Consider the following 15,520-nt stretch of genomic DNA (forward strand, 5'->3'; position numbering starts at 1 on the left):
GACCATCATTAACTGAATGAGCGCTATCAAAGGGGGGTATTTTCATCTTTTCCCGGCAGGCTCGTTGGCACGGATGCAATTCGAAAAACGATGTTTAAGCCAGTTATGCTTGCTGTGGTCGAATAGTATCGGTCATTGTCTAAAATTGTACTTCAAGATTACGTTATGACATAGGACATATGCAGCGCGGCAGTTTTACAAATAGCACCAGGGAAAGTGTATGTATAGTGTGTGAAACATGTTGCCGACTGACACTGTCAAAACAATCAAGGTCGAAAAGCAGGAGCCCTCGAAGCGTTCTGTCTAAGACTCAGCTGTTGATACCTGATGGTCCCTCATCGCTCGCGACAGTTGGGGTATGAAAACAAAATTTTCCGTCCCACCTGGTTATAACGATGCAACCAGGCAGCCCCTCGGCCAGGAGAAAGTGTGATATTTCCATATGAAGAATTACGATATGGGGAAAGGCATTCAAAAAATTTCCTGAAAGATGGATATGCGTCTCGTCCCTGGCAGAACGATCTTTCGCGTAAAGGGTTGATGGAAAAATTTCCTCCCCTATGTAAAACTGAGAGGAGTGTCGCGAATGCTCATGCTTGAACGCGAACTGTTTCCTTTATATAATGAGCACTGAACGAGGCTAGCCCGTCCCTGCTAGCTTTTGCAGACGATATAAACGCATACTGGATATGACGTAAAATGTTTCCTTGGATACAAAAGCAGTCTTATTACTCCTGGTGCTAAAAATAACTCTTCAACGTTCAGGAGTCAAGCTCCATATATGTGATAAAAATTTGACTTTCGTTATTCTAAGAAAGCACATTTTTTATCCACGAATAAGGCGATAAAGCTCATGAACAGTAACGCTCCACCAGGCTTCACCACAGGGAAAATATAGTAATTGGCAGACCCAGATTTATCAGGAGCGTGTAGACCTCACTCTAGCCAACAGCTTCGGAGCTATTCACACCAGTTTAATCGGGCCCAGCATTTTGTCAGCCACGTGGTCTAGACACACGTCCAAAAGTTTTTTTGATGACTATGTTCAGCTTTGCATAAAATCACGTCGAACTACAGACCTGACAAACAAATTATGTGTGCAGCCGATTTCATTATAGCTTAGTCCAAAGAGGAATACCAAAGATGGAGCGCATAGTTCGTACTCAGTCACGATGTCCATAACTTCACAAAATAACGCAAACAAACACATGAATCACTCCCACACGCCACAGTTGGGACCTGAATGTTCTCCGCACGTTCGAATGCTATGAAAAATATCCTGCAGGTACCATCAGGCTGGCGCACATTGCTTCGCACCCCAAAAGAATCTCTGGCAAACGGTATTTTGGCCTTGGTAACACATGGCCGGGCCACCGCAACTGATGGTGCAGGATGTTTTCCGCGACTAAAGTACTTGCTGCACAATCAAAGTTCCGTCTGTACGAAGTCATCGACGCCACCAGACACCAGCGCTCCTGAGATACCGGTAGTAAAACGAAATAGAGACGCTTCACATCATCCGTTTACACAGGCCATCTCATAATCACACAACAATACGGCCGTTACTGGAGCTTGGTACGCACGACTCTTGAGACCCAGTGATATGCCGTTTCGACGGCACAAGTAGCGCAAATTGACAAAAGTCCTTCGCGTCTTTGAGATTCGTGCGCTGATCGCATCGGACACACTTCCATCACGGCCAATACAACCAACAAGGTATGTCAAGATTTCCACAAACTCCAGTGCTTCTCCTTGAATTGCAACAGGCATGCTCTGAAGCATGAATTTACACTTTGGAAGTGCAAGGCGCACGCTAAAAATGGCATGACGGTAGTCAGTTTATTCAACAAGACTTTTGCTCTGTCTTCAAAGAGTGGAAGCGACCGAGAGGTGAACAGTCCATGACCTAACAAGGGAATATAAAATCACTTAGTAAATCCAGTCAGGCCGAAAACTGCTGCCTTTCTGGTGGGGGAGTCCCTGGACTCAACCCACCAACAGCCAAAAAAAGTGACAGAAAATTCTCAATCTGGCAGTCATTGGCGCTCCCGCATCAAAGTTATCACCTTCAGTGCGTGGCTGCTCGGACTAGAACAAACTGTCACTGACAAATACTTGGTTCTGTCTCCGCCGCCGCCCAATTTTGGGCGACTGAAACTGGAGCAGCTGAAACCAACATGCCTTTGTGCATGATTCATAGCTGATAAACTGAACTGGACTGTGTTGATGCTGCTCTTCGATAACCCGTCTCAAGGTGAAGATATGGTCGACGCCTACTCGATCAGAATGAACCCCAGGTTGGTCCTTACGGTCTCTCCCGGTAATCAATCAACCTGAGCAAAATAACGCCAGTGAGCATCTCATCGGTTGGTGGACACCACGTAGTCAAACGATTTTCACCGTTCTGGATTTTGGGATTGCAGAGTAGCAGTCTTTGATCGACTCACATTCCATTGACCATGAGTTTCGTGTATTATCCAAGATAATCACCAACTGGGTCTCAGCTCGCTACTTTACTTATGCATTAATGTTTCCCGCGATCACAACGACATCTAAGCCCGTTGTAAAAAAAAACCTAGAGCGCTGTAGAAACTGAATTCGGTAGATTCACATCTACAATCCGTTGAGGCATAAACAGGGAGCAATAGACTTCTCTTTCTCGAGATTTCTTCAAGTAAGCTACCAAAGAAATCGCGCTCATGTTACTATCATCAAGTATTCAGTCAAGTAGAAGTGCTTCTGCTCGATGGTTTAACAGACTACCTATCCCGGTGTATACAGCGGTCTCCGTGTCACAAGAGAGATGCAGCCGGAAGCGGGAGGCGAGAGAAGGGGTGGTCAGTTCAACTGCATCCTGGATACTTTTTCCTGACGGACGAACTGGTTTGCAAGGTAGCTTATTATCAATTCTGTTTTCGAAAGACACAACATCAAACAATCAATTTTTTTCTGTTTCAGCTACTCAGTTATACTAATGGTTCGGATCACTCCAGAGCTTGTAGAGAACTCCCCGCAGTTTACCAATGCCATAAAGGACCGCGAATTAGACCTAAGAGGGTACAAATTCCCTGTTGTGGAGAATTTGGGCAGCACTCTGGACCAGTTCGATACTATCGACCTTTCGGACAATGAAATCCGAAAGCTAGATGGATTTCCCTTGTTAAGGAGACTAAAGTCTCTTATTCTCACAAACAATAAGGTATGTATTCACTCCGCCTGTTTAGGATGTCTTGTTTCCTTTGTGATATTCTCATTCTCCATTTGTTTCAATCTATGCCAAAGAGCGCCTTTATGTGCATTGGGTCCTAGTTAGAACTAGATTAGGGTTTTCTTCTGTCTCAATTTTTTGTCGCTGATTATCCGTTTGGTAGAACGCTTTTCACGAGGAACACAACCCATATTCGACTTTTGAGATTAGTGATCGTCATGGGTTTTTTTGGGGTCATTCAGCATGTCGAAGTATGACAAATATCGTTCGAGTGGACTGCAACAACTTTATTGTTCAGCTGGTCTAGTGCATATGACAACAAAATGTCTGGGCCCTGGACCCTCCAGGATGGCGTCCGCGTGATCCTCACTTTTCCCGGTTAGAGACGCTGTACGATATTTTTACTAATCGATGCCCATGGCACTCTTGCTGTCAGCTTCTATCCATATTGTATGTACGCGTGTTTTGAAGTACAGGCGCCTCGGAATGGTTCTGATAGATTAGCATTAAGTCCCTTCCGGATCCACTTTCTCAAAAATAAGGCTTTCAAACAAACTGCGGCAGCGAAGCATCAGTGTTGAACACCAATTTTAACCTATTGATGATGAAGTATCTAGCGTACGAGCAGGATCTGCTTTACGTCCTGTTTGATTCAGTGTGCGAATATTCATGGAGGATAGGTACACCGGTTTTCGGTGTTCCAAAAGAATTCGGGGTGTTCAGGGTTGTTGATGAAGTCGGGCGCACAGAAGTGCAGCTGAGCATGGTGCATGGCGAATAAGGCGGTCATCCTTAGTCTTTGGGACTACAGAGAAAGCACTCGCATTGGGGTAGAATAGAAGGGGGGAATGTATCAGAGCCTATGAAAAGAGGTGTCAGCAGTAGCTTGTTTTCGCTCACCGGCCCTACTATATGATCCGACTGGAGACACTGCGCGACGGCCGATGCGGCATGAGGGTATTATTAGTTATAGGTACCACGGCTGTACGTAGTCTGGGATAGCATCAGGACGCCCAGACCCAAACAGAAGGGCGATTATGGTTCTCATTCGGAGATTTTGGCTCAAAAGCCTAACCGAAAGTCGGACTGGCATACCACTACAATATCGTTTTTTAAGGAATAAGTCGGCGTGGCTGTTCCATCACCAAGGGACCAAGGGACTGTGTTCGTCAGAATTCTATTAAGTGTTAAACACGGTACGAGACATGCGGTTGAGAAAGTCAAACTGACCAGTGTAGTTAGACGGGTCATAGAGGCACATAAACCACAAATCCCAATGAGATAGTGTTGCTGCAGTTCATAACTTTATATTACGTACTTGAACAGCGCCACGTACAAGGCTGACCAAGAGTCACGGTTTTGCTAGATTTTGAGAAAGTCATCGACCTACGGGATAGGTTAGTTATTTCAAGTATTGTTGGCTAGACGGTGGTGCCCTTGAAGTCCATCCACAATTTCGTATTTTTATTTCCACATCTGCGCTCGGTTAGGGTGTACAATTGACTGCCCAGAACCGTCCTAACAACTGGGAGGTTGTCATGGTTGTCCCCCTTCCCCCTTGTTGTTCAATTTTGTCATCGATTATCATGAAATGCAGACTCCAAGGGACCGTCGTCATCAGTGTTGGCAGTGAATGTATGGAAACCAAGTTTGGAGAGAAATCTGTACGCTTGAATTATGTAGATACCGTTTTGTTGTTTGACGGTTTGTCCGAGCAAAGCACTTAAATCAGGATACCGCAGGCGATCCTTTGTTTCGGCATGTGTTTTGCACCTTCAGGGTGCAAAATCTTACTTCAAAATTTGTCACTTCCTTGTGGCTCTTTGAAACTTTAGAATGAAGGCCTTGAGCTTGTTGGCCGATTCAGGTGTCACGGTGGCCGCATGAGCCATGGTTGTACTGTAATATATGCAGCCAATGCGCGGATAACTATGGTGCGAGCAGCGTTCGTCACTTTACATCATTTACGGCATCAGAGCCAAATCTCGCTGAACCTAAAGAGTCGTCCATACAGACAGCTGTAAGAACGGTCTTAATTTATGGCTGTGAGGCTCGGCCCTCCGATCCGAAGACCTAAGGTTAATGTCTTTGCGGCAAAAAAAGTTAGCTGGCGACAACGTGTACGCAACCAAGTGGTGCCTAGAAAAGTATTTGGTAACTAACTCGATTCGTAAGAGCGGTAGGTTGAGGTAGTTGGGGCACATGTTGCGGATGCCCAACCAGTCTGTTTCCTGTTTTTAGCGAAAGGCGTCGTCATCATGAGATTTGAGGAACCTGGACCCATTACAATTCTCTGGGTACACGGCACATATGTACGAAAACAGTGCCGCAGCTTAAAACCCTTAACGTTGCTACCAGCTGTAAGCTCACTCAGTGCGTTCCAGAACGGAACTTCAATCGAAGCAACCTCACCCAGGGAGTCTATAGCATCAAATCTAAATAATCCAAAGCAACCTGAACCTAGCTTACTTTCACTTTTCTTATGGACAGACACTAATAGGGGTCGGTCTGCGAGGACAATGAGTTTGGAAGTATAATTGGGGAAGCATCTGCATTTAGCTGAAAACTTCAGCTATTCTGGGCATTGAACAGATACGGAATTTCGTCTCGGACAAGGTGAATACACCAGCAGAACATTTAAAATGCGTCCGCAATATACAACGGAGCCAGAGAAGTATGGATGAAGTTTTATGAAAACTGAAGCAGCGAGGATTATCCCATATACAACAGTACATGTAGCGAATGTTTCAGGGCTTCCATCGACCTGGCAACACACAGGGAACCACAAAGGAAGTCGACGGTTGCTGCTGCAAGTGCTTCAAAATGTCTTACCACCCACATGAGGAGAACTAGAGCCGATTGGCTTAAACAACCAGGGTCCTCACGTGATCGGAGGCTCATAAAGTGAAGAGGATCCTGATAGAAAAATCTTGCACGGACTGAACGAACGGTTAGTTTGTGGACACATGGTCAGCGTTCTCATATCATAAAAAAGTTGGCAGCAGTTAACTTTTTTCCGCGTGAACGTTATTCAGCTCGTTCGAGGACCGTCCCACTCGTGTTTACAAAAGCGACCATCGGGTGGATATTCAAAGGAAAACATGATCACGCGAACCTTCAACCACTCAACCTTACAACTTTGTTCTTCATACATAGAATCCATGCCTAATTTTGGCGGAGGACTTGAAATCCTGGACTTCCAATGCCAGTGCCCACAAAATGAATGTAAACGCTGCCAAGCAGTGGTCGTTGGACTCGCACCTTCCTCTGAATGATGAAAAGTCCGTCCATATGTCGTTTGGAGGGGATTCAGCGAATGATTTTATTATGCATGGTAAAACGGGAGCAGGAAACGTCATGAGGATAGGTGCCAAAAAGGACTTGGGCATCTGGGTCTCCCCAAACTTGTCCTTCTCACAACACCATGAGAAATCTGCTCAAAAGCATTCGCCATTTCACGGATGATCCGACGCACCTCCTCCCGTATTACTCGCATGTACTTCGAAATACTCTATGGGGCCTACGTCAGACCGCTCCTGGAGTACGCCAACCAATTTTTCTACTCAGGACGCACGAAAGACGTCACCTTCATTGAGCGCGTCCAGGGAGCTGCTACCAGAATGGTTGCCGGCCTCAAATCCGTGGACCACGAAACGCGTCTCGCGATGCTTGATCTCTTTCCCTTGGTGTACCGTCGTCTTCGAGGGGACCTAATTCTTACTTATGCCCTGTTCAAACAAAGCTTGGCAAACGTGTTTTTCACCGTTGACCCAGCAAACACACGGCGGGGACATAGTAAGAAAATTTTCAATCTCAGAGCACACATATTCATTAGACAAATTTTTTCTCATTTCCGGTGGTGGGTGCGTGGGATGACCTTCCTCCGGCGGTTGTTCACACTCCTTCTAAAACCCAGTTTAAAGCACTATTAGACACTTATTTATGCGAATCTTCGCGCTGGCAAGCATACTGCCCCGCACTGAGAACATAAAGAACAGTGCTACACCCTTTTTCACTTGTCTTTCGGGTGAACGACAGCCGCTGGCCGATAAAACCAAAAGCGACCCGGGAAACTTGGACAATAGCCTCGATCCTGTGTATCAATCCGTGAATCCGTGAATCCGTGATGGTTGTTTCGTAAAACCAGTCCGAGTCAGTCACCTCGGACGCATCGTGCAACTTTCCGCTGGTGACACCATAGCATTCTTGAAAGCAGTGTCAAGGAGAAATATTGTTTTTGGAGTCAACGGATCTGGAGGAAAACGCTTGGTATTCTTTCAGGGACGGAAGCTCGTTGTTGTCTTTTATCTGGCCGTGTTTTTCTTGTGTTTCCGTCCACACAAACCTACAAAATTATCACTTTTTTGGACTGTCTCAACCGAGATGGAACGGTTATTCTCGAGTTTACTACCTGGTAGTGCGGACAAGGTTCCGTTACCGACAGGCGTCATGTCACTCAAAGAATGCATGGGAACTCTATGGTACGTGTTAAAACCAACGGTATTTCCAGGTGACGCCTTATATCAGCAACTTCGGGAAAGTAAAACAGTCGGAGCCGGGTTTCTATACGCTTATTATTAATAAGCGTCCACAACGAATGGGCCGCCTGGGCTATTAAAGAAAAAACAAGCCAAACTGGCTGACACGTTCGATAGACCTGCATGCCTAAGGTCGGCCACGAAATAGCCTCAAGGGTAGCGGAGGCTAGTGACTGAAGCAAAAACGCCAATTCACGTGCACCCACTAAACACAACGGTGAACAGCGGGCTCCAAATAGGGACAGAAGAAACGTGCAGAATCTAAGAAATGTCAAAACCTTGGACGACACATTGTTGGAAGCTGATGAGGATCCACAGGGTGAGGGGGTTGTATAGCCGGTCTCTTTGGTCATCCTGCAAGCCCATACACAAACTGCATCTGAACCGGACAGGCGCGACACTGCTTTCCACGTTCTACTCTCTACTGACATCCATCTAGTCCAAAGTTATTATGGCTCAAGAATAAAATCAGCAGGGTGGGGCCTCCCACAATCCAGCCCATGATTATAGATATGTGGATGCACAGCGAAAGCAAAGGGACACGTGACAAACGGTTACTTATGTAGATCTAATACTTGATTGAAAAACTTCAAAGTGAAATAACGTACTTCAATTCCGTGAATGAAAAGAACAGGGAATGGGCTCGGTAACAAATACGCCCGAGTGAAAAACGAAAACATTGAGTAAAATAAGGTAACGAGTAATCACCCAGCCTTCAAACAAAAAATGATTGCGTACGCTAAGGATTTTCCTGCGCACTGAACTAGAGTGTTTTACTAAAGTGTTTGGAAGCCAATCGGGTTGGTTTGTTGGCTGGGCGCGAACGGACTCTTCGTTTCGTTGGCCTGATACAGAATGGTCGAACCCAAGAAGCTCCTTAGGTATTCAAGAGAGCTCGTTATGTCATGCCGAGAGCCTGCCTCGCGGATGAATTTCGTGAGTGGCTTTTATGTTCATGTTATGTATGCAGCGTATGCTTTTTCCATCCCTAACTTCTCTCTTTCTAAGAATTCTACTCACCCCACTTGAACGAAAAAAAGGAACTGCGGATGATTCGTCCAGTAGGGAGAGGGTTATTGTGTTGTGTTCATGGCAGCTTTACTGCACCACCGTTGCTTTCAATTGCGGTGTGTGGAAATACGTCAGTGACCGATGCGTTTCCAGTGTGTTAGATTGCACAATTACAGAAACAATTACGGTCCTCAATCCTAATGAAAAATTGGTCTCGCGAGGATACCGGTACCTCCGAGAAGACGTTGAATGCATCAGGCCGTTTAAAGCGCAGGCTTTAGACATTGATTCAGTGAGCTGACATGTCATCCATACTACCGGTGGAATCAATAAAAAATAATCCACCTGTAGCACCCTTTCTTTGCCTAGCTGCAATGCCACCCAGAGGACGCACGAGGGGTGGGCTACTGCCAGGATGCCCGAGCCTAGACGAGAGAATTCGAGAGGCACGGGCCGTGTTCGAATCACGAACCTCCCGGTCAGTATATTCGCGCTCTGACCACAGCCATCTCGCTCCCGACCGGCGGAGTCAATAGTATCTTTCCGTTTCTTTGCTGTAACAGACAGTATTTGTGGATATAAGTGCTCTGTAGATTTCATTTTACATGGGTTAATTTAAGATGGTTCACGCAGGACGGTGGTTCCTCGCATCCTTAGTCGCTCTCCATGCATGAAGAACAAAGTTGTAAGGTTGAGTGGTGCAGGACGGTCTCGCATCCTTAGTCGCTCTCCATGCATGAAGAACAAAGTTGTAAGGTTGAGTGGTTGAAGGTTCGCGTGATCATGTTTTGTTTTCCATATCCACCCAATGGTCGCTTTTGTAAACACGAATGGGACGGTCCTCGAACGAGCTGAATAACGTTCACGCGGAAAAAAGTTAACTGCTGCCAACTTTTTTATGATATGAGAACGCTGACCATGTGTCCACAAACTAACCGTTCGTTCAGTCCGTGCAAGATTTTTCTATCAGGATCCTCTTCACTTTATGAGCCTCCGATCACGTGAGGACCCTGGTTGTTTAAGCCAATCGGCTCTAGTTCTCCTCATGTGGGTGGTAAGACATTTTGAAGCACTTGCAGCAGCAACCGTCGACTTCCTTTGTGGTTCCCTGTGTGTTGCCAGGTCGATGGAAGCCCTGAAACATTCGCTACATGTACTGTTGTATATGGGATAATCCTCGCTGCTTCAGTTTTCATAAAACTTCATCCATACTTCTCTGGCTCCGTTGTATATTGCGGACACATTTTAAATGTTCTGCTGGTGTATTCACCTTGTCCGAGACGAAATTCCGTATCTGTTCAATGCCCAGAATAGCTGAAGTTTTCAGCTAAATGCAGATGCTTCCCCAATTATACTTCCAAACTCATTGTCCTCGCAGACCGACCCCTATTAGTGTCTGTCCATAAGAAAAGTGAAAGTAAGCTAGGTTCAGGTTGCTTTGGATTATTTAGATTTGATGCTATAGACTCCCTGGGTGAGGTTGCTTCGATTGAAGTTCCGTTCTGGAACGCACTGAGTGAGCTTACAGCTGGTAGCAACGTTAAGGGTTTTAAGCTGCGGCACTGTTTTCGTACATATGTGCCGTGTACCCAGAGAATTGTAATGGGTCCAGGTTCCTCAAATCTCATGATGACGACGCCTTTCGCTAAAAACAGGAAACAGACTGGTTGGGCATCCGCAACATGTGCCCCAACTACCTCAACCTACCGCTCTTACGAATCGAGTTAGTTACTAAATACTTTTCTAGGCACCACTTGGTTGCGTACACGTTGTCGCCAGCTAACTTTTTTTGCCGCAAAGACATTAACCTTAGGTCTTCGGATCGGAGGGCCGAGCCTCACAGCCATAAATTAAGACCGTTCTTACAGCTGTCTGTATGGACGACTCTTTAGGTTCAGCGAGATTTGGCTCTGATGCCGTAAATGATGTAAAGTGACGAACGCTGCTCGCACCATAGTTATCCGCGCATTGGCTGCATATATTACAGTACAACCATGGCTCATGCGGCCACCGTGACACCTGAATCGGCCAACAAGCTCAAGGCCTTCATTCTAAAGTTTCAAAGAGCCACAAGGAAGTGACAAATTTTGAAGTAAGATTTTGCACCCTGAAGGTGCAAAACACATGCCGAAACAAAGGATCGCCTGCGGTATCCTGATTTAAGTGCTTTGCTCGGACAAACCGTCAAACAACAAAACGGTATCTACATAATTCAAGCGTACAGATTTCTCTCCAAACTTGGTTTCCATACATTCACTGCCAACACTGATGACGACGGTCCCTTGGAGTCTGCATTTCATGATAATCGATGACAAAATTGAACAACAAGGGGGAAGGGGGACAACCATGACAACCTCCCAGTTGTTAGGACGGTTCTGGGCAGTCAATTGTACACCCTAACCGAGCGCAGATGTGGAAATAAAAATACGAAATTGTGGATGGACTTCAAGGGCACCACCGTCTAGCCAACAATACTTGAAATAACTAACCTATCCCGTAGGTCGATGACTTTCTCAAAATCTAGCAAAACCGTGACTCTTGGTCAGCCTTGTACGTGGCGCTGTTCAAGTACGTAATATAAAGTTATGAACTGCAGCAACACTATCTCATTGGGATTTGTGGTTTATGTGCCTCTATGACCCATCTAACTACACTGGTCAGTTTGACTTCCCCAACCGCATGTCTCGTACCGTGTTTAACACTTAATAGAATTCTGACGAACACAGTCCCTTGGTCCCTTGGTGATGGAACAGCCACGCCGACTTATTCCTTAAAAAACGATATTGTAGTGGTATGCCAGTCCGACTTTCGGTTAGGCTTTTGAGCCAAAATCTCCGAATGAGAACCATAATCGCCCTTCTGTTTGGGTCTGGGCGTCCTGATGCTATCCCAGACTACGTACAGCCGTGGTACCTATAACTAATAATACCCTCATGCCGCATCGGCCGTCGCGCAGTGTCTCCAGTCGGATCATATAGTAGGGCCGGTGAGCGAAAACAAGCTACTGCTGACACCTCTTTTCATAGGCTCTGATACATTCCCCCCTTCTATTCTACCCCAATGCGAGTGCTTTCTCTGTAGTTCCAAAGACTAAGGATGACCGCCTTATTCGCCATGCACCATGCTCAGCTGCACTTCTGTGCGCCCGACTTCATCAACAACCCTGAACACCCCGAATTCTTTTGGAACACCGAAAACCGGTGTACCTATCCTCCATGAATATTCGCACACTGAATCAAACAGGACGTAAAGCAGATCCTGCTCGTACGCTAGATACTTCATCATCAATAGGTTAAAATTGGTGTTCAACACTGATGCTTCGCTGCCGCAGTTTGTTTGAAAGCCTTATTTTTGAGAAAGTGGATCCGGAAGGGACTTAATGCTAATCTATCAGAACCATTCCGAGGCGCCTGTACTTCAAAACACGCGTACATACAATATGGATAGAAGCTGACAGCAAGAGTGCCATGGGCATCGATTAGTAAAAATATCGTACAGCGTCTCTAACCGGGAAAAGTGAGGATCACGCGGACGCCATCCTGGAGGGTCCAGGGCCCAGACATTTTGTGATCTCTTTCATACCCCTCTGTCAGGTCACAGGTGACTACCTCTCTACCTGCTCCATAATTGGGAACGCTGGATTCCCCCTGCACTTAAGTACACTATCTCACAGAAACAAGATTCCAGGACGCACGTACTGTAATTGAGCTAACGGCCTCGCTCTCCTAACGATTTCTGCCACCCACCTCTGTTAACGCAGAGACCCCTGTGACTGCACACGGCGGGTTGGTTATTGTGTTGAGCCATTGAGCGGAAGCGTTTCTATCTGATTGGGCACCCATTGATAGTCACCTCTGTGTGGTTCGTTTTGGTGAAGTTTGTGAAGGAATTTCGGATAGTGTAGTCCAATGCTCCTTTCATATTCCATCTGCTTACGCCCGAAGGAGCTGTAGTTCTGAATCTGTCAACGACAGTTCCCAAGACACTGTTGATGTTTTTTCACGACGGGTCAAATGCTTAGTTTTCGTTGTGGCTGCTGATATGAGGTAAGCTTAGGTAGGTAGGCTTGGTGCTGCTGAGGCGCAATTATGTGGTTTTCTTTGGTCGGACACGAGACACAGACAGCGGAGAGCGCCTGCTGCAGGTGTGTGCTGATCACAAACTGTTCCTTTGCAGTGTCACCTTTTGGAACAGCGGAAATAGTTTGTATACGTGGCGCCCACCAACCGACCAGCCCTGGATCCAAGCTAAGGAAGTGGAAGATGATAAATATGCTTGGAACATCCGCAGCTTGTTCCATTGGTTCGTTCGACTGGTCCTCGGAAGCCCCTTGTCAGAGAAATCATCAAGGATCTTAGTGGCTTTGATATCCAGCAAGGCAGAGCTTTTAAACTTTGAGCAGAATACTTCGAACATTTTAGTTGGCCACCTGTTACCCTCGATCCGGACTGTCAGCATTTAACAGGAACATAGACTATAAATATGAATCCTCATTCAGACTCAAGCATTCGAATGTGTATCCTTACTCGTGCGTTATTGTGCTCCTGGTCTCGACCTTCCACCTGCTCTGTTCAAGGAAGGCGATGGATTCTGCAGCCAGTGCCTTTCTTGTCCATTTTTCTCTCCGAGAGAAAGAGACCGTCCCAGACAGCTGGGATGAGCCGATATTAGTGCCTTCTTCAAAAGGGTACTTGCAACGAAGGTATTAACTATAGGGGCTTCAGTATGACTCCAGTTGTAACGAGACTTCTGGCGTTATTAACTATTCTTCTCACGGTCACACACGTAGTCGCGACCCGTGAGCATAAGGTGGGTTTTGACCGGGTCACTCCGTCAGGTGTTAGAGCAACGTCATATGCATAGACGACCCAGAATCTCGGTGTTCTTTGACTTCAAGGTTGTGTTTGATTCTGTCGATCTGGCAGTGCTGTTAACCACATTCGCTCAACAGAGGATACCTTAGAAGTTTGTGGACACAATCCGGTGAGCTGGCTGGTAAATCCTGCCGGAATCTAAAAAGTATGAAGAAAACAAGCTGAAAACAATTAATCCCCAACAATGTGGTCAAAACACGTTCAACTCTGGCACCCTTTCGGTGACTAACTGCCGTGCCACCAGAAAGAAGCCAGAGGGCCTGGATATTGCCAGGTTGCCCAAGCCTAGGCAGAAGTCGGTTCGGACCACGGAATTTCCGACTAGTCAGTTCGCGTTCTAACCACTGATGAGGGAACTCACATTTGGGGAAGCACCAGATATTGTGATTGAACTGCTTACGTCACTACAAGCTGTGATAGGTCGATCATGTCGATTCATCGCATGTCGATAGGAACATTGATCTCCACATCAGATTCAGAATAACTCAAACCACCAAGTGGACAAAGTATGACCCAGCAGAATAGGACGGATGAGTTTACTGAAATTCTGGATGATTTTGGTGTTAGTCCAAGTGACCCTCCTTGTAGGTTGGAGGTGTCAAGATATGGATGTTGAGCTATGTCAATGACTTTCGTACTGTCAGTTCATAATCGTTTGAAAGTTTTGGCCTTTATTGTTTGTGTTAAGCTAGCACTAGTCTCTTTTCCTTTATTTTCTCTTCGTTGCGGTCAACCGGCACTGTTTACAGTAGGCTATCACAAGGTCCTTTCATCTCCTATTTTGAAACAAGCCCTTCATCAAGTGAATTTTAGTGGTATAACATTGAGGTGCTGGTATTCATCACTAACCTCCTGCTGGTGATGATCAATGACATTCTTCACTCGAATTGGATTCTTTCCATCCCTCCAAACACATGATCAGAGTGTGTTGGGTTGCTTACAGTTATATCGTAGCGATAATCCTTGCACCTTTAGTAGTTTCCGTGTTTCATTTGTTCCTGTTACCTTTATTGTAGCTTGGGCTAATGGCTCTGAGTTAACGTGAGCTACACACTCAGTGGACTTATGGACGGAAAATGGCACCGATAATGGGAATACTTCTACTTCACCTGACTAAAGCAACAAGCGATCATGATAATACATCCTCCTAATCTCAGTGCTACTGCCTTAATGTAATCGTCGATCTCCTTCGCCCGTTTGTTTCCACAAAAAGGTCTTCTGCTTCCCCATAATGCTTTTCTGTCGGCTTCTGGCTCATTGTAGGAATGAGTCGCACTCAACGGATCTAAAGCTAACTCGATGCCCATCATCCGCCACCAAAAAAGACTTTCGCACTGGCCAGAGCGCTTTATCGTAGTTACGCTGTGATCAACTTTACTTACTTTGTTGGTTCCACTCGAATCACTTCCATTGTGAATTAGAGCGCCTGATCATACCGGCTAGTAACAATCTTCGCTCAGCACGCGCAGGAAAGGATCAGTTAGATTTCGTAAAGGTAATTGAGATTGCGAATACATATGTCACGTCATTAGACCAAGAAAAAAACCATCCGAATATAGACAGGAAAATGAATGTTGTGGAATGACGAACACGCTTTTTTGATGATATGTCTTAAAAATTAAATTAGCTTATTCAGAACGGACGCTCGTCTTACGGAGGCTGATGGGAGAGCTAATAACAGGTATGCGTCAAGTTGACAACGAAATCCTCTGGCAAGAGCTTGCGGAACCTAGCATTTGGGATAAGTTTAAAGTAACCATCATCTTTGGAAGGATGTAATAAACAATCAGTGGTTTTATAGCTGAACGTTTCGCTTGTCACAAAAACTTCGTCGGGCCAAGTGAATAGGTTATAAAGTTGGTCAAATTTCAAGGCAAACGGGAACCAAT

The 15,520-nt window shown here is 45.8% G+C and overlaps 2 protein-coding genes across 2 annotated transcripts in view; one reads left to right on the forward strand and one right to left on the reverse strand.

Moving 5' to 3' along the window:
• Positions 1–1,515: 1,515 nt before the first annotated feature.
• T265_05276 (hypothetical protein) overlaps positions 1,516–15,520 on the reverse strand; it is a gene marked incomplete at both ends in the record, with an annotated part of 22,118 nt that continues 8,113 nt past the window's right edge. The window contains one exon of the mRNA XM_009170251.1: positions 1,516–1,813. Coding sequence (XP_009168515.1) covers positions 1,516–1,813 — 298 coding nt within the window. The remainder of the gene's footprint in view (positions 1,814–15,520) is intronic.
• The window catches only part of T265_05277 (hypothetical protein), a gene marked incomplete at both ends in the record, with an annotated part of 52,160 nt that continues 39,614 nt past the window's right edge, over positions 2,975–15,520 (forward strand). Inside the window, 2 exons of the mRNA XM_009170252.1 lie at positions 2,975–3,199; positions 7,490–7,689. Of these exons, the coding sequence (XP_009168516.1) occupies positions 2,975–3,199; positions 7,490–7,689 (425 nt within the window). The remainder of the gene's footprint in view (positions 3,200–7,489; positions 7,690–15,520) is intronic.

Source organism: Opisthorchis viverrini, assembly GCF_000715545.1.
Source record: "Opisthorchis viverrini unplaced genomic scaffold opera_v5_99, whole genome shotgun sequence".
NCBI classification, from domain to species: domain Eukaryota; kingdom Metazoa; phylum Platyhelminthes; class Trematoda; order Opisthorchiida; family Opisthorchiidae; genus Opisthorchis; species Opisthorchis viverrini.